General features: G+C 46.0%; 3 protein-coding genes across 3 annotated transcripts; 2 read left to right on the top strand and 1 right to left on the bottom strand.

Annotated features, from left to right (window-relative positions):
* Positions 1 to 6,367: 6,367 nt before the first annotated feature.
* On the top strand, positions 6,368 to 7,046 carry LACBIDRAFT_323405 (uncharacterized protein; the record flags this gene model as incomplete). The annotated part of the gene is made up of 2 exons (XM_001876957.1): positions 6,368 to 6,686; positions 6,922 to 7,046. 2 exons carry the CDS (start codon positions 6,368 to 6,370, stop codon positions 7,044 to 7,046), a joined length of 444 nt encoding a protein of 147 aa, XP_001876992.1.
* Positions 7,047 to 11,679: 4,633 nt separating this feature from the next.
* LACBIDRAFT_323404 (uncharacterized protein) lies at positions 11,680 to 12,876 on the top strand (the record flags this gene model as incomplete). The annotated part of the gene is made up of 6 exons (XM_001876956.1): positions 11,680 to 11,742; positions 11,789 to 11,868; positions 12,008 to 12,011; positions 12,328 to 12,464; positions 12,485 to 12,554; positions 12,610 to 12,876. The coding sequence occupies 6 exons, from the start codon at positions 11,680 to 11,682 to the stop codon at positions 12,874 to 12,876; spliced, it is 621 nt and encodes a 206-aa protein (XP_001876991.1).
* A 1,893-nt stretch (positions 12,877 to 14,769) lies between these two features.
* LACBIDRAFT_323403 (uncharacterized protein) lies at positions 14,770 to 18,444 on the bottom strand (the record flags this gene model as incomplete). The annotated part of the gene is made up of 5 exons (XM_001876493.1): positions 14,770 to 15,073; positions 15,127 to 15,273; positions 15,334 to 16,512; positions 16,563 to 16,676; positions 16,727 to 18,444. 5 exons carry the CDS (start codon positions 18,442 to 18,444, stop codon positions 14,770 to 14,772), a joined length of 3,462 nt encoding a protein of 1,153 aa, XP_001876528.1.
* Between the last annotated feature and the right edge of the window lie 524 nt (positions 18,445 to 18,968).

The following is an 18,968-nucleotide window of genomic DNA, read 5'->3' as shown; positions in this document are numbered from 1 at the left end:
ACAATAAAGTATGTTTCCAGGCCAAAGAACTCACTTGCTACTTTGCCACCTGCTGCTTTTGCTGGATGCCAACCTGTGAATATGCATCGCTTGTTGCCTCTGAGATAATTCATGCATCACCTCCCCTTTTGTGATGCAGTGCAACAACTTTGCCAGCTTCTCTCCTGAATTTCGACCCCAGCGTTCAAAAAGTCCCTTCTTCTTCATTGCAGCTGGCCCTTTCTTCCAGTGCTTCTTAGTCTCCCACAGATTCCTGCAGAACTGAGAGGATTTCTGGGGATTCCAGGGGATTTCTGGGGATTCCAGGGGATTCCTGAGGATTCCTGAGGATTCCTGCAGGACTACACTATGATTTTGGTAATTTTGAGTTGCAGTAAAAATTTTGTCAAATCCTCAGGAATCCAGGAAACCTGAGCTAAACTAGATGGAAAATCATGTGCAGTCAGAAAAATCTTTTACCTCATATCTCAAGGTCTTTATTTCCACTCTGTATTGCTGGTGTTTTTTCAGTAACTAGGGCCCATTTTCATATATGGTAATCTATCCAAAAATAGCCAGAAAATCACCAAAAAATTCAAATAGTTCTCACTATTGTTTATAATGTTAGGGTCCTTTGTTCAGAATCCAGAGCAACATCCAAATAAGGAAACTTATTTATTTCTGATAGAAAAATAGCCAGAAAATCAGAGAGAAAAATATAAATCCTGTCAGGCACTATCTTCAGGGTGTACTTTAGGGTCCATCCCAAAAGGAAATGTCATATAGTTTGACCAAACAGTGAAGAAAAACAAGATAAAGATGATTCTATTTGTCAGGGTCCATGTAAGGGGATGTTGGGATGTTGGTCACATGACCAGTTACCAAGAATAGTCAAAATAAAAGTTGTAGCCCTACACTGTAGCTTCCCGAATGTGTTTGAATTGTGTTCTGAAGTGCTCCAGTTGTGGAGATATGAAGTAAAGAATTTTCAAAAGTGTTGTGTTTTTTTTTTTGTTTTCTGCATATTTCTCCACAAAAACAAAACCAAATAACATGATTTCAGTATATTTGTAAAGCTAAGAGAAAGGGCTACAATTATTGTATCATGGGAAAAATGACTAAAAAAGAAAGGTGCATGCCCAAAAGGGAAACCGACACTGACAGACTACAAAGTTTACTAATAGACTACAAAAGACTACAAAAGTTGGACTTAGATTACAAAGTTTAGTCATATCTTATTGCTTTTTTTCATAAAGCATAGCAACACCTTCCATATTTGAAGATGTGCTCTGGATTCTGAAAACAGCACCTGACATTGTCACCAGTAGTGACTATTTTTATCCATACTTTATTACTATTTTTCATTTAAAAAAGTGCCCATTTCTATATTTGGAAGTCTGCACTGGACCCTCAAATTGGATGACTTCCCATAAGGTTTAGAAACCTAGATTATTTTTCTAAACTGACATGCCGCCATGCTGATTGCCAAATGGGTCACAATCTGTCAAGATTAAACTCTGCTTGTCATCGAGCACCCCCTTCTAGATGAAAATCTAGACGAGGCCTCCGACCCCCCCCCTTCTAGTTCTAAATCACTTGAATAAACCCTTTTTACATTGTCCAACGATCAAGCCCTGAGCGTCGCACCCATATCAGGTAACACATCGAGATACACCAACATATGTAGTAGGCCTTCTATAGGACTATACACTTGATTTTCCTCAAGAAATAGTATCTAAGGAATAAACAGTTAATGATGATTAAGTCATTTTTTTTCCAAAATCCATTGTGGACGAAGTTTTGTAAGATTGCAGCACGTTGACACGCGTTGCTCTCCTTCAAACGACGGATTTGGGCTGCCAAATTGTACACAACCATTGTCTATGCATTAAAGGCCACTTCTCTTTGTGTGATTCTGTGCCAATTAAAGCTGGAGGCGCAGTGGAAAAGGAATGAGCTCAAGTGGGGAGATCCCGAATGAGATCTGCTTCCACAGAAGAAAAATTGTGTGGTTTTGTATTGCTTGGTTTATGGTTTAGAAAGCTGGCTGAATATATTTTCGAACCCCACCCATCAAACATTTAGAAGATAATCTAGGTTCCTAGACTCTGTGGGAAGTCATCCATTAGTCACATGCTCATCAGTTATATGTTACTTATCACTTGGATCAATCCTGGGACTAGTCCTGTCCAAAAATCCTCAGGAATACACCCTCACAGGACTCATAAATTGGCTGACACATCAGCCAAATTAGAGTCCTGGGATCCTCAAAAATCCTCAGGAATCCTCAGGAATCCTGCAGGAATCTGTGGGGGACAATAAAGACCTCCATTGCAGTCATCCAACAGGTCCAGTGTCCAGTGCAGAGGAAGGGTATTTCTTGTGCTGTTCCATGGAGGGTAGCCTGGAATTTAGCTTTGAGATAGTGAGCTATTCTTGAGTGAGCTTTGTCAGAAAAACAGAGAAAAACAAATATGGATGAGTATGCACCAATATGTACACTTCAGGCCATCAGTTCTCCAGGTACTATGTCAGTTTCAAAAGTTTCATATAAGTATGATTGGCTTTATTGGGTGAGTTAGCAATTATTGTTGTGATTCCTGCTGATCTAACAGACACATGCTAACAGAGTCTATTGGCAACTATCATTATGATTTCTGCTTATCTGCTTGAGTCTGTCAATGTGTGTTTGTTCTGACAGGGCTTGTTAGGGCCTGCTTTCATTCAATCCATCATTATCAAAATGAAAAGTGAATTTATATTATTCCAAGCTTTTTACATCAGAGTAGTAGTAGTATTAGGTGGCCTACTTATTACCACAGCATAGTCTGATAAATCATGGTAACGTGAACCTGGAACATTTGGGCTTGATTCAAGTTTAGGCACCAAATATAGTAGAAGACTCAGGACCAAAAGCTGGGTTGGCAAGATGGAGGAAAGGCAATAAAATCTCAGTTTTCCAGAAGGATCAGAACATAATAGAATACACTCAACTCACTGTCACCCAATTTCCTTACAAAATTTGGTCTTTCTGATTTCTGGTTGGACAGATTGGTTTCAGAAGCACCAAGGATTGATGGCAGATCAAAGTTGTGATGAATGCACATTGGAGTGTTGTATTGGCATTGAGTGATCATGGGTTCGTTCATGAAATAACAAAGCACCCTGGGACTCAGCTGGCACTCTGTTGAAAGAAGATTGTTGGACTCAACAGAAGTCAGTGACTTGGAAGAATTGCGTAGGGAAAACCAAGGGAGAACAAGTTTGAAGTCCAGGGGAGGCGGTGCCAGTAACCAGACATCCTGTGATACAGGATTGGAAAGGAATGCCCAGAGGCCATAGTCAAACAGTACACCACCATTTGTTCAAAATGCTGATGGCATCTGGCATGAATCTCCGCTTGACAGATTACTGATGGAGGTCGCCCCGGCATGGAGGGCAGGTGTGTCGGAGCTTGGGGCGTAAATGTTAGAGCCAGCGGCTCGACACCTGACCCACAGGTTTTCAACTCTGCTCAGGAAGACCTGTACCGCCAATTTTCTTCGGGCGACGAAATGATGTACTTGAGATACAAATTATTCATAGTAAGATAATAAAATGATACATTGAGCACTTCCAAGTTCTTACAGGTAGAAAAGACACGGAATCCTGAGCTCAACATGAAAAGGCCCGTGCGAGAAACTCTCCAAAATTTCCTCAAGTCGTTTAAACTCCGCCCTATGTTTGGTTATTTCCAAACTTCAACCAGAACCAAACTCACCTTCCTCTCCACCACAACCGTCTCTCGCCCAGTTGCTTGCTTGCTCCCCTCATTATTTCTTGTTTTCATCTGTGTTCCACTACCAAGTGGTCTGCGCCCCATGTAATCCTCCTCATGTTGTTCCATTGGTTGTCCTTGTTACCCACCCGTGCGTCTGTGCGCGGTCACCACCTGTCACTGTTCTGGGCTTTTGTTCCTGCCCATTGCCCCTTTGTAGTTCCTCCCCGACAAGTGGCCACTTGCTAATACTGACTCTCCCGGACAGGTTCACTTTCGCATGCGCCACGTAGCAGCAGCCGCAGTAGACGCGCGCCTATCACCATCATCAAACCCAAGCTTGGCTCTCCAGACAACGTCTCAACGTGGTATCCGCCCTCCGCTACCCTCCTCTCATTCAACGAGCCAGAGGCTCCGCTTTGACGCGCCTTGTTTGTGGTTGTGCATTCGGCGGACAGCGCAAAGGGTGGTCGGGTGGGGGAATGTTTTTTGAACGGAAGCGCAGACACAGGTAGTAATTGGAACTGCCTCATTTCTCACATCCTTCCATACACCCTATACCTTTGTACTATGCAACCTGTTTATAATCCTTGCTTATGAAAATGTGGCCAACGTCATCCTCCTCCTTGCCCCTTGTATTTTATGGACTAAATAAGAACATGAACACCTAGTACAAATATGGCCAGGGAGAAATATTGAAAATATAGTGAATTTATGTAGGCTGGGCTGCCAGCTGGTCCCCAGCTGCCCCAGACAGGTAATGCCAAGATCGACCTGGGCACACCCTGCTATTAGTCGGATTTCGATCATGGTGTGGACTCGGATCATTATTGCCTGACAGGTGGGAAAACATGCCACACAGGGTTTGACTCTCAGGTTTTTCTCACATGCCTGTCATTTGGCGGTGTAGTATATAGCTAGATTTGGATATCTTACATAATTAATTGATCTTTTGTCTTGAACTACCATCTTGTCAGCTATGTTGCCTTCCTCTTGCACTACATGTAGTGCTTTGTATATCTGTACTTCCTACAGTATGCATAATCATATTGGGCCAGCTGAGTATCTTGTAACTACTCACTCCTCACTTATGGGTGTTGATCCTAGATTCACCCATTCTTGCCTCCTCCTTCCCTCTTGGCTTCAGCTATGCGAGAAGTTCAGAGTAAATGCTTCACTAGTGTTCGAAAGTCCGGTTAGGTCCAGTTATTGGGTGCCCAGGGGCTCTAACCGAGACTGAGACTGGTTAGCCTTTGTCCCGAAACCTAAAATAACCTAACCAGACCGCAACTAACCGGTTAGGACCGAAAAATAAAGAATCGGTTATAACAAGGCAAATATGCTCATATGTATCTTGATAGATATTATTTCTGCATATTCTAGCTTTAAAACGAGCCCAAGAACGCTAAAATCGGTGAAGAATTGACATATTTATGCAATTATCCTTGAAAGTCTACACATTTGAGTGATATTTTAGAGATTTGACTGTAACTTAGTCAAATTTTAAGCATTTTCGATGTTCTCAAGTGCGTTTTGAGGGTGTATAATAGGGCTGGTTATAACCGGTTATAACTGGTTATTTAACGGTTAGTTAACCGCAAAATAACCGGTTATTCCATTTTCGAAATCAACTAACCCTAACCGCGGTTAGGTTAGTGTTGTGGTTAGGTCCGGTTATTTTCCAGTTATTTTCCGGTTAACTAACCTAACTTTCAAACACTATGCTTCACACATCCAGGCTGCACCCATTCATCAGGAAAAGATGATTTCTCTGATAGATCGCCAGTTAGATCTGTAGCCAGATGTAGGAAAAGTAGGCACTGTACCTCAACCAAGTGCAACATGTAACTGCATTGGTCATGATAGCATGACCATGTTATTTGATAGTGCCTAGAGCTGATTGAGGAAACAATATCCTATTGGTCAGATGCATAGTTACAGCCAAATCTATGCTGGCTATCAATGCTATGGATTTTGTATCTACAGTTTCTCTATCCCACACAACACCCCCCTAATCCTTCAAGAAATGCCTCCACCACTGTGAGGTTATGCATCACCAACATCTGCCAATTGCAAAAAGTTGAAATGTGTATTGTGAGGAGTAGATGTTAAGTGCCACCCCAACTTCAGCAGCGCATTGCGCACACCCTGTGTCAAACACATCAATCCCTATGGTTGATATGAGATCAAGCACCTCATGCAGTGATCGCATTGAGTTGACAAGGTGTAATTTGTTGTGTGGGAGGGGGCGCAGGGATCTTTGGAGGAGGGTGGAAATGCAGGGGTTTTGAGAATCATTTGAATTCGAGGTAGAGGGGGGGAAAATTCGACGGGAGAGGTTAGAGCTGAGTGCCAGTCATATAGGCACCAAATCAAATGTATACCCCATAACACCAGCATCAAGAGACTTGTAGTGATTGTCACGGGTTTTGAAACCCGTGCGGGTTGCGGGTAAGGGTATGTGTGGGTAGGGGTACAGGTTGGACATGTCTGACCCTTGCTGTACCCATACCCTCAGCACGGGTTGGCGGGTTACCCACCATTAACTTGGTGGGTTTTCAGTAGGAGTTTGAATTGCGATCAACCATCTTGATCACAATTCTCACAACTACCTGCATGCCGCAAACAACAATGGTCATCATTTGTCGTCGCACACAGCCTCAACCACCCACAACCCTCACGGCACACACCAACGACGACGGCAACGACATGGCAAGGCCACGTCATCAGCCCCAGCAGCTGAACGAGCTCATGACAGGACATGGTGAAGACAACGTGGGACGTCGTTCAGACAGTGACGACGCATGCCGTCATCACTGTCTAGTCTTCCAGCTACGTCTCAGTGACTCCCCTCCTCTGTCCTTTGTTTACATCAGATGCAGGGACCATGTCGCCATTGGCGACGTGCAACTAGAACTAATGGCTACAAACGATGCTGGCAAACGACGAGGTACGACAACAGCAAATGACGATGCACGACGACGGTGAATGATGATGCACGACAATGGTGAACGACAATGCACGACGACGGTGAATGACAATGCCTGACGATGGCGAATGAGACAGAAGGGTGGAACATGAGGATGCATCGGTAAGGCGGGTGAGCAGCTCCCACCCTCTTCGTCCTTGCTGACCCATTTGCCATACTACAGGTTTCCTTTTAACGACCACTGTCTCTCCTCCAGCCAGGGCCACGGCGCCCATCACGACTGCCCACAACACCAACCCCGATGAGCTGAAGCCCGTCGCTTCGCCCCATCAACCACACCAACCTTGCACCAACCCAATCCTGACGTTAACGTTGCGTTGACCATCACCAGCCCACATCAATGGACCCCATCCTCCATCCCGAAGATATGCGAGTAGGTATGTGGGCGTTCTGAGGAAGCCACGGGCGAGTGGCAAGGTGCGTCAACCTCCACATTGTCTGGCCACTGGGGTGCATGCCGTACAGCACCCCAGTTACTAATATATCTATTATATGACTACCCTCGCAAGGCTGCACGGCAGTGTCAGTTGACACATGCAATGCACTTGCGAGGTTTTCTGGTCATTCTCAGGAGGCGTACCCTCGTGCGGGTTGGGGTACCCCTGGGTTTTTGTAAACCCGTACCGCTGGGAATACCCCGGGGTTACCCGTGACAATCCCTAGAGACTTGTAGGCTTCACTGCCTCAGCTTCAGCATCACACAGCATCCTGGCTTTGAAAGATAAAACTCATGTTGAGCCTGATGGGAAACCTCATTCCACGCCCCCAGCACACCTAGACGACGCCATCGGATCCCTTAAATCTGTCTCACAGATGAGCAACCAAATTGTCAGAGTTGGTAAAGGATATGGAACATGAGAAAGGGTGCCTAGAGAAGATCAGCACATCCGGGCTAACCAATAATCATGTGCCAGTGGATTGATTGGGCAAGATATTGGTGAAGGGAGCAAGGACATAGATAAAGGTTGTGAGTTGTGCAACATAGCCCGTTGATGCTGAGAAAGAAAAAGGTACATTAGCGATTCCACATCAAGAATGGTCCCACAGTGGTGGCTTACTCAAGCCTTGACACACAATGATCATAATAACCTAAGATTCCTTGTTAAAGATATTGCCTGCTGGTGTAGTGGAAACTATTGATAACTAACCAAAGCAAGTAATACCACAAGCCCTAGGCCTAGAGTTTGAGTCTCGCTCAATGCAGGCTTTTAAAATGTGACTATATGATATGAAATAGAATAGAATACTTACACTACACTACAAAATGTCAGTGTGACACATTGCAATACGGTTCTGCGGTATTAGAAAACCCGGACAAAATAAACCAATTCTGCTTTTAAGGTATTTCTCAAGCTACTTTGAACCATAGAGATCACATAGAGCTATGCACAACTGCAGGAATTTGACTCTATCAACCTACATGATGCTACAGTACAGCTGCACTAAGCTATAGACTTATTTGTAGTGATATGTATTTGTCAATGTATCTACCAGAAACTATATATCAGGGGGCTCTCAATGGCGCTACCAGTGCTATCATGTCTATGTACTGCTATATTACAAGTCCACTTTTTCCTGATGTTATATATTGCATGAAACTCCATGTTTATGTTTGTGCCAGTGGAGTAGCCCCACTTGGGCAGAAGGTGATGCACTGCCCTGAAGTGGAGCTCTTCAGTTCACGGAAAGTCTGCACCCTGATGCTTTTACAAACAGAAAAGTCATGAAAGCAGGCATAAACAGTGAGACAGTTACATAGTTTAGGTAGCTCATACCCACAAAAAGCCCTGGTCTACATACCATTGTCATGTAATGTGATTGTTAGATTATCACCAAATAATCATTGACATACACACAAGGTAAAGTTACAGGCTGACCATATTGAATGCTTATATTGAGGCACCCAGAGACTGATTAGTACCTAAGAAACTGTCAGCTACTGCAAGTACTGATATGCTAATTGGGATTTTTCCAACATTGAAACTACTCAAGTTTTGCAGCATCGCAGCAAGAGCAGAGAAAATGGGTGGGGAATATTGGCTGATTGGTGAAGAAAAATTCACCTTGTTGTTGCACCTGCATGCAACAATGAGGCTGCCACCAACACATTCAAATCACATATGTACAACAAGTCACCTTGCTTGTCAAGGTCTCCCAGGGTCATAAATACCCTAAACAGGTACAAACAAACTACCCAGTGGCCATGGGGGTCTTTTCTTGCATATTGTGAGGACTTTACACTCCCCCACATATTCCGGTTGGACTCCAGATGGACTCCAATGGACTCCAGATGGATTACTGTTGTTCATCCAGTATTTTTTCTAATTTTTTCTTTGGTGGCAACCCAGCCAAATGTTAGTCTAGAATCCACCTGGACTCCAGCTGGACTCCAGGTCCACCATCTGGACTGCATGGACTCCACCTCATAACACAGTCAACCAGCCAGACTCCATATGGAGTCCAGCAAGAGTTTACAATTTCTGTTTATTTATTATTGTGATTATTAGACAAGGAAAAAAGAATGCCATGACCAGGAATTGAACACTTGATCACTTAGGCAGCTTTTACCACTGCAATAAACCACTACACCATGAAGGCATTATTAGCTACACAATTTTCATACATCATATACCCTCGCTCCTGGCACGTTCTGAAAGCTGGCCAAACACGTTGGCTTTGTTGCCACGTCGTTGTCTTTTGTCCTCCCACCACCACCTGCCCACCATATCCAACCTCGGTCGACACACCCAACCACCCCACCTCGTTCAAACTGACCTCACGACAACGGCAACCCCACACAACAACACCACACCCCACCAATGCCAACAATGGCCCATGACCACCACCAACACTGACAACAGGATGGCAATGGCGACCCACCACCACCCACGACACGATGATGTGTCAACGACACGCGACAATGACGACACGCGACAATGACGACACATGAGGATGACGACACACAACAACAACAACAACACATGACGACGATGACAGGCAACGACAACAACATGCAACAACAACGACGATGACACGTGACAACACACGACAACAACCACACGCAACGACAACCACATGCAACAACCACACATGACAATGACCACACGTGACAAAGACCACGATGACACCACGTGACGACAACAACACGTGACAACGATGACACATGACAACGACGACATGCGACAATGACCACGACCACAACACGCGACAATGATGACATGTGACGATGACGAACAGCCGCCCTGGGACAACAACACAACGCCCACGCAGGACACGACGAGGGCCAAGCACCACCACTCCTTGCCCCCTTCATTACTCACCACCCCCTCCCATGCTGCTCACCACTCCCTCCCCCTTCCATTCCTCTTTCCCCCCTCCATTCCTCTCTCTCCCCCCTCCCTCCCTTCCACTCTCCCTCCATTCCACCCTCCCTTCTCCCTTTCCCTTCCCCTCCATTCCTCTGTCCCCCTCCATTCCTCTCCACCCCTCCCTCCATTCCTCTTTCCCTTCCCCCTTGCCCTCCCCCCTCCATTCCTCTCTCCCTTCTCCCTTTCCCTCCCCCCTCCCTTCCTGATCACCACTCCCTCCCTCCCACTCCTTCCCCCCTCTCTGTAACATAGAATGTATTAAAATTAACTTATTTATACTCCAATTTTCTTTCTATATAGTTATGTATACAGTTATCAATACAATATCTGTTCACCTATGAATTTTGTGTGGAATTTTGAGGTGGCAGAAGGTCTGACTTGTTAAAATTCCACAACATTCCTTGAGAGAGTCCAGACAGAGTCTATGCAGACTCCATCTGGACTCCAGCTTGATGATCCAAAAAATATACATTTGGTTCTATTTGAGGTAGACTCCACCTGGACTGAATGGAGTCCAGATGGAGTCCAGCGGAGTCCAGGTGGAGTCTGACCGGAGTGTGTGGGGGAGTGTAAAGTACACCATATTGTGCAGGTGAGTGGGCAAGCATGAACAAACAAACTTCCTACAGGCCATGGGGCTCATTTCTTGCATACTGTACTATTTCAACCAAGTGTTCACAATTTTTAGAAATTTTTCACACCAAGATGGCCAAAAAAATTTCTTTTGATTTAAGATGAATTTAAAAAAAATAGTTTTTTTGTTGATGTGAGGTGTGACGTGAACACTTGGTCAAAATAGTACAGTATTGTGCACACAAGCGAGCAAACTGGTGCAAACAGCTGGTCTTTTCAAAACATGATATTGTTGTCTCTTTCTTAGTGCCAGCTTCAATGTTTATATACAACTTTCCAGTCAACTATGTAGCACTATAGCTCTTGAACACTGTTTCCTTTGTTACAGAAAAAAAAAGTCGCATCATATTAGTGCAAAGCAGCATATTTGTCAGCAAGCAAGGTGCCTGCTGCCGCTGCTAAGTGTCAGCCTCTAGTTAAGAAGATATCAGGGGGCTCCCATCGGTGCATCCTGTGAATGCAACTACCTCTGACATGTACCAATTCCCACATCAGGGTCTTCACACTATATCGGTAACAATGATTAATAATAGATCCAAATCCATGTGAGTGCTTAGATCAAATTAGTACATACATCCTGCCCTCATTCTCTGCCCCTTCCACATTGTGTCTTCTTTGTTGGAGATGGCTGTTGAGTGCTTGAAATTTGAGAGACACTTGAGGCTGCTCTTTTTCTTGATGCCTCCATTACATCTTGGAGCCCTTTTATCTCCCTTTTGACATCCTTTTTGCATTCATTAGAGTCTCGATGCCTGACAAATGAACCAGTCCCAAGTGTCAAGGTCAATGGCAGATAGTAGCAGCAGAGATCACAGTTTATAAGCCCAAATTTAGCAATCGAGTTTCTATCATCAAAGACAGGCTTTTGTTCTATATGACCATCATTGTGAAAGAATTCCACATAGCAAGGACCTGCACTGAGTACTGGATCATAGTTAGGATGCTTTCAAACCATGGCAGAAGCACAAGCAAGCAGTGGGGGAGAAAGGAAGAACATCTATCATATCTATCTGAGTGTATGTACGGATTTGGGTGTGTGATCAATCATTTTTCCTGATATAGTGTGAAGACCCTGATGTGGGAATTGGTACATGTCAGCAAGAGGCCTCAGATCCACCAATCCAGTACATTGAGTCCCACAGGTGGGGGGGGGGAGGTACAGCCACCACTGGCTACCTGGCTAGAAGCTTCTCCGAAGCGTGTCCTCCTTTGCCTTCCACATAACTTACATTCTGAGGTCTCTGCTGGTGTACCAAACTCTTGTATAATAACTTGATATAGCACAGTATGATACCCTTTGCCAGTTCCAGCTGAAAAAGAAGAGAAAACAGGCCCAATCTTCTCCAACCATACCAGGCATCTCCCAACATATACTTTATGGCCTCAAGCATTGCTACATGAATAAAGATATGTAATTCAATTGAGTTACAGTGCTTTTCACATCTATGTGGAATCGTGTTTGCGAAAATTCTGCAGCTTTGGTTATGTTGACGCATGATGTCACGATGCCGGCACTTCGGCAACGCTGCTCGCCTTTGACGTTCAACTTGCCCATTAGAGCATCACCTTGATGTTCCCCTCATTAGAGCCAATTTGTATAGTACCACACTCAACGCAATCAGTTCAGTTTTGACACATCCAGCAGCAAATCCATCGACACTGGCCTCAAAAAATTGTCAAAGAAATTCGATTTGTCTTTCCAGTTTGGAACGGCACCCCATGATTTCACGATCAGCCAGTATGTCTCTTTTCATTGAGCACGCCGAAGGACGGTTTGCTAACAAGATATTGGCAGATCAACTCCTTGCTTTCATTGTTCATTGAGAATGTGTGTCGTTAGTGCCTTGGCGTGTCTGCCCATTTGACCTTTTCCTACTAACCAGGCCATCCCAATCGCACTGGCCATCAACAACACCCGCACCTCCATCCCCAACATCATGATCACCAACTCTGGTTCCCAAAGCTTCGACATCTACGCTGGCCCCTTCACCAAGAACGACCAACTCACAGTGTCGCCCTTTGCCGATGTGTTCTTGTACACCACCGACATACCTGCATCCATCGCTAAGCAGGTTCTCCCGACTTTAAATAAAGCTGGTTCGAACCAGCGACACGAGTTGGAGGAGAGGGAGCAGGAGATGTCGTCTTGACTATTTATGTACTTACAATGGAACATCCAAGTGAAGGCTTTCAAATGAGTGGGTATAACAACACCAAAGGTTATAATTGGGGGGGTGCATGTAAGTTTAGCTTGTTGACGAACTTGCGCAATGTGTTGCCGAAGCACCGGCATCGTGACGTCATGCGTCAACATAACCAAAGCTGCAGAATTTTCATAAACGCGATTCCGCATAGATATGAAAAGTGCTGTAATACTTTTATTTGTCTTGAGAAACCTCTAGCCTCAAGTCCAGTTACACTTCACCAAGACCAGTCTGAGCCCAATGCCAGTCACATTGCCAAAGCACAACAGATACATTTATTCCTCCCATTCAATAACAAGCATGTTCTATTGAATTAAATCATATTCCGCTACTAGATGTAATAAAGTAGTGGTTGAGCATGGGACTGAGGTTGGTGTCGACCAAGCATTGACTTGCATTTCCGAAGCTCGGAAATAGCCACTGTCAGTGGCATGTGACAGATCAGATGTCTAGCATCAGTGGATCTGAGTCCTCTTGCATGTCGGAGGTACAGTTGCGGACAGCCAAAGTCAACTAAATTTTTGATCATGATATGAGGACCCTGCAAAACCTTCAATAGTACTTTTTATTGCAGAAACATGAAGATTATGACTCAATGCTTTGATTTCCACAAGCCGATTTTTCAAAATCAATGAAATGAGAAATTTTACCCCCAAAATATTGGCCAGCCCTCAAATGGACGCCTAAAATCATGAAAAATAGTGCAATTGACTCCTTTTTTAATTCTGCATCTGATCCCGGACTTTCGGGAAATTCTGATGAGCCGTTTTTGTAGAAAAAAATGATTTTAAACTACTTAAAATGGCAACTCAGGTCTTCCCACCCCCATGGACCCTCAATGAACCCTGTCTCTTGGGCCCCCCTCCTCTCCCCACCTCTAGCAGATTGTATATTATTGATTTCCAATCAGAATTACAATGTTTGGCAAGTGCCACCAATTTTTTTGGTCACCTCTGGCATTGGAAGCCTGCCAAGGGGGTCTGAAGAGCCACTGAAGAGCCCTACCGAATGACAAAAATAGTCCAAAATTTTTGCCAACCCAATTTCTCGTGGGAAAAACTTCGAAAAGGTGTTTTTGGACGTATTTTTACATCCTGAGTTCAAATCTGAAGTCAGAATGTCAAAATATTTATTCCTTCCTGAGATATCAATTTAGTTGACTTTGGCTGTCCGCGACTGTAGTTGTGTTCACATGCGCCGATGGGAGCCCCCTGGAAGATATCTATTTAAGTTTCTCCTGTGTGGTCCCCCACAGTGGTACTAACGAGGCAGCACTCTGGTTAACTGCATGAAAGACTAATGGGCCCAACAATGGGATCTGCGCAATTGGGCAAAGTGGGCCGATCCATCCTCTATGGGGCTCTGTTCGTGCGGCCCACCCATGTCGCATGGCCTATTTTAGAGTCTCGGCCCAGTCATGCCAAGGCCGAATTCTTGACAGCTCGGCCGAGTCCGCTGGCCCGCTGTTCAAGTCGATGGGCGCCTGTCACACGCCGCTGGCCCATCAGTGATGGACCATTTGACCGCCCTAACTGCGCCGTTACTTATACTTGATTTTACCACCTAAGCTTTGCAGGCTTGTCGCCGCCGCCACTGTCATGAAAAGACACAGAAGATAAGAAGACGTAATAAATCTCTCAGATAATCCTGGCCAAAAGCCCTAGTACATAGGGCAATAGATAGTGTTGGTATAGCAGACATACTCGAAACAGGATTGCTGGGCGTCGGTGATTTACATATAAATAATCTAGTGAGGTTACAAATCTATAGGTTGGAGGCCAAGAAAAATGTTGAGTTGCAACTGGCAGACGCAGAAAAAAAAGGATCCACTGATTACATTCAAATTGCGGTACCGAGAACCGATTCGTCGAGTTTGATAGCCTCGTAGACGTGGAACGTGCGGACATGTGTCATCTCCTCACGAGAGTATGGAGGAGACCCATTACTCGAGTGACGTGGGGTTGGAGTCCTCGAATTGTCAGGATGAGAGGAATTGATGTTCGTCCCTGGATTCATAAGAGGCAAGGTGCCACTAGAACTCGAGGGGATGGAGGTATGGAATGTTGGTGTACCCTGTAACCTCGCCATACGGGGAGAGTCGGGGCGGAGGTCGCCTGGCCAAGCGAATCGCTGTCGAAGCTCTCTGCAACGAAAGGGTGGTGAGGTATGAATCGGATGAAAGGAGAGGGGGCTTACGATTGGTACTCCCACATGGCATCTTGGTACTCAGATGATACGGAGAAGACGGAACCGCGTTGGCTGGCGGAATCAGATGCTGGAGATTCGTCGCGTCCGCCCACCCCAAACTCAAGCGGAGGGGGGTTGAACCGTTGACGGAGGAAGCTAGAAAACAAAAGCTCGTTCAGAATCAGGCTAGCTAGAAGCAAAAAGAGTAAAGCGCACCCCTCGTATTCATAAAGCGCCTCCAGTACAGACTCCTCGTCAATCTCCTCGTCGTCAGTGGCCTCTATAGCATGTTCGACTAAAAGATTCTTGCAAGATAGCAACATGCGCAGGTGCTTGCTAGCATGAATCTCAAGCTCCGATTGTTGCATGGGGATGAAAGTCGATGGCCACAACATCAATCCAGGAGACTGAGAGAGCACCTCCAACTTGGACGTGCTGCGATGAGCCTCACCGCTTCGTCCTCGAACCCCAACGTCGTCTGCAGCTGAGTCCGGTGAAGCAAGAGTGAGGTGCATTGTGCTTATTTGTTCAGCGTATCCAAAGACCTCCTTCATCAAGTCCAGTACGAATTCTTCGGGATAGATGCTGATACCGAACTTATGCGTGAGCATATGTTCAAATAGAGATTCCAAATCAAGTGTGATGGCAGCATGATGGGCCCAAGAATCCCTATTCCGACCTAGCTGTGCTGTCCTTGCTTGCCTGCGTGGCACGGGTGTCGCTCGAGGACTTGGAGAATCTCTGTCAGCTGCTGGCATCTCATCGCGACCATTGAGAGTGGCAGCATCGTCAGTATCAGATTCTTCGTCTACCTGGTCGAGGCCGTAATAAGCATCGTCATCATCCACCTCTCCTTCTGCGAAGCCAAGACCGGGATTGGAGCTATTGGAGTCATAGATGCTGAATGTCGAAAATACCGACGACGGGATGCTGACACTCAACTGGGGGGCGTCGGCGTCCAGACGACGAGTTGGCGGAATGGGGAGTATATTGTCGGGCGATGGAGATGCCTTGCCATATGGAAAGAAGATACTATCGTCGATCAACTCCAAACGGCCGCCCGGACTCAAGACGCGACACACTTCCTGAAACACGAACACCCAGGCGTCCGAGGTAATGCACAGGGTCAGGCAAGACATTCGCACCAGGTCGAAAGTGTTGTCGCTAAACGGGAGTCGCTGCTTCAAGCTACGAGAAAAATATATATGAGAACGATAGCGATAGAACAAGACAGCGAGGAATATGTACAAGTTGCCTCGAACAAATTTGATGTTATTCTTGACGCCGTGTTTAACCGCCCATGGAAGAAGCCCTTTGGAAATGTCGACCATATCGTAACCCGTGACCTTGGTTCCATAACCCTTCCAAGCAATAGCGGCATCCACAACCCAGTGTCTGATCGGAGATGGTAAGTAAGACCGTCGAAATATCCGTGATGAATTTACCCTTGTCCACAGCCCAAATCGAGAACGGCAAGAGGAGGAGTGTTTCCATAGTTATGGAAGCTCGGAGAGCCGGTCGGGTTGAGGCGATACAGAAGCTCCCCTGTCTGGCGATCACTATGTTTTGCTTAGTTGAGACCACGGCCACTTTAGAACTGGCGACTTACTTGTCCAAAAGAACTGAATCATACGGGTCCAAGGGGTAATTTCCAATCCTAGATTTGATCCTTCGATCCCTTTCCGCTTTTTGTTCAAGGTCTGAAGCGTGATTTTGAACTACGATGTATTCCTCCTGTCGGGAGTCTTGAGATCGAGTTCCTAGTGCTGACATATCTTCTGTAATGGTTGGACCTTCAGAAGGAGAATACGCGGACACGGATAAGGGTTCGAATGCAAGAGGGGAAGTGGGTGTCACGGGCTTAGACTTCTTCTTGAAGGGTATACCCATGAACCGCGAACGATGATCAGCTTCATCAAATTGTTTCTTCGTTTGAGTCTTGAACTTGAACTTGGCAGCAGGGCGCACGCCTGGATGGGCTCGCGTGCGAGCACTTGGATAGAAAAATGGAGCTGGAGATTCAGGAACTATTGCGGACGAAAGTTGTCCTCGAACGTTGTCACTTTGAGAAAAAGAGTCCGAAGAACCCGTGCGAGAAGAATTGATGGATTGAGACGACGACGAGCTCATGGAAACCCTTTGGGTTCTTGGAGGATAATTATTGGTGGGTGATTGAGACGACGTAGGACTAATCGGAGACAAAGTCTGTCCAAAAGAGTCCCTCCGTAAATGCCTAATATTGACTTTTTGCCCGTTTAACTTGGGTGTGGATTTCGGACGGGCAAGGGAGCGGGAAACAGGAAAAATGAAGGTCGGAGAGGATGTCTTAGATGCCTTGGGAGATTCCACGATCGGCGACTTCGAAAAATCCCCAGAACGCGTAGATATGGCCGAGTCTGAGGCATTAGCACGCCTAGATTGGCCGAACGTGTGAAGTGAGGGTGCGCCACTAGAATTTGAAAGCGGTGGATAAGAGTTTCCGTCATCCTGTGGTGTGACAAGCGAAGGCAAGGAAGGTGACTCAAGTCGAGAACGGGACGGCGAGTAACAAGGGTTTGAACTTGGAGGAGAAGGAAATAGTAAGGAGGGATCTGAGCCCCACCTAGTTGCGGGGGAGCCATTGTCGGAGCGCATGTTCGCTGAGTAAAGGTTGGTCGCGTCGATTTGAAGAGTTGGTCGCACTAACGGCATATTCGGAGAAATAGGGGCATAGGCTGGTAATTCTGTGAGAGGCGGAGATGCATGAAGCAAAAGAGACTGCGAAATAGCCGAGTTTTCCGGAGATTCGAGATGAACTTCTGAGAGGGTTGGTGAATTATCAGAATAGATTGGAACAGGGCCAGCGGGTTGAATTCGAAGTGGACGTGAATGCGCACGAGCAGTTGACACGCGAGAGTTTTTTGATGGAGGTGGAGGCTGGTATGTCGCTTCCAAGAGTCCGAAATCATTCGAAGGAGGAAAGGGAAACTGGGATGAAATGGCCTTCTCCGATAATCCGTTTCCCGGTGAAGTGGCGGGTCGCCGATACCGCACGTCATGGCGCGGTGACGCGAGCGGGGCTGGTGAATCTCCTCTTTTGTGGGGGGCGCTGAACTCCCTCAAAGGGTAGTCACGTGTATTTTCAGAAGGATCATTTTGAGGGTATGGCCAAGAGGTGGACCCTGCTGAAGTCGGAGATGCCGTAACTTCCTGAAGCTTAGACGGTGAACTGGGGACTGTACGCTTGGCTCGGGAGAAAAGTCCCTTAGCTGGCGTTTTATGAGAGGTCGGAAGCGGATCTTGAAGGGGCTGCAATCGCTTCCGCCCCGCTGCTGCTCGAGACGACATGTTGAAAAGAACGGCACGAAAGTGCTTAAATTACCAGAGAACACGGAGGTATGATGATCTGCCTAGTGGCGTCGCAATCGTGACCTGAGGAGGCAGGAAGGCGAAAAGGCAAGGAAGGGGTCAAGGCGGTTTTGAAAGCCTTAACTTCAGAGCTTCAACGTGTTGGCGCGTTCCACTAATCTGCAAAGAGGTTATAACAAACCCACGAGGATTGCTGATAGGGTAGATACCGCGAAAGTAGTATGTTTCTCCCCGGTGCCCGCAAGCCGATGTTAAGTACAAGTTGCACAGAGGCTTTCCCAGGATTAAGGTTTCCCGCTGAGAAACCTTTGACGTCAAGACTGGGTTGGCTCATGCTTGACAAGAACACCTTCAGTCACCGCAAGATCAGGGTCAAATGTAATTGAACTGACCATTTTTGTCTTAACTCCGGAAGCCGCAGCGCCTTCAAGATATCATTGGTCTGGAAATGGGGGAGGCTTCAACACCCCATCACATGAACAACACCTGTCGGTTTCTTATCC

This window comes from Laccaria bicolor, genomic scaffold, assembly GCF_000143565.1.
Source record: "Laccaria bicolor S238N-H82 LACBIscaffold_4 genomic scaffold, whole genome shotgun sequence".
NCBI lineage: Eukaryota > Fungi > Basidiomycota > Agaricomycetes > Agaricales > Hydnangiaceae > Laccaria > Laccaria bicolor.
Note: the sequence above shows the minus strand (reverse complement) of the source record. Positions and strands in the feature narration are given on the sequence as shown.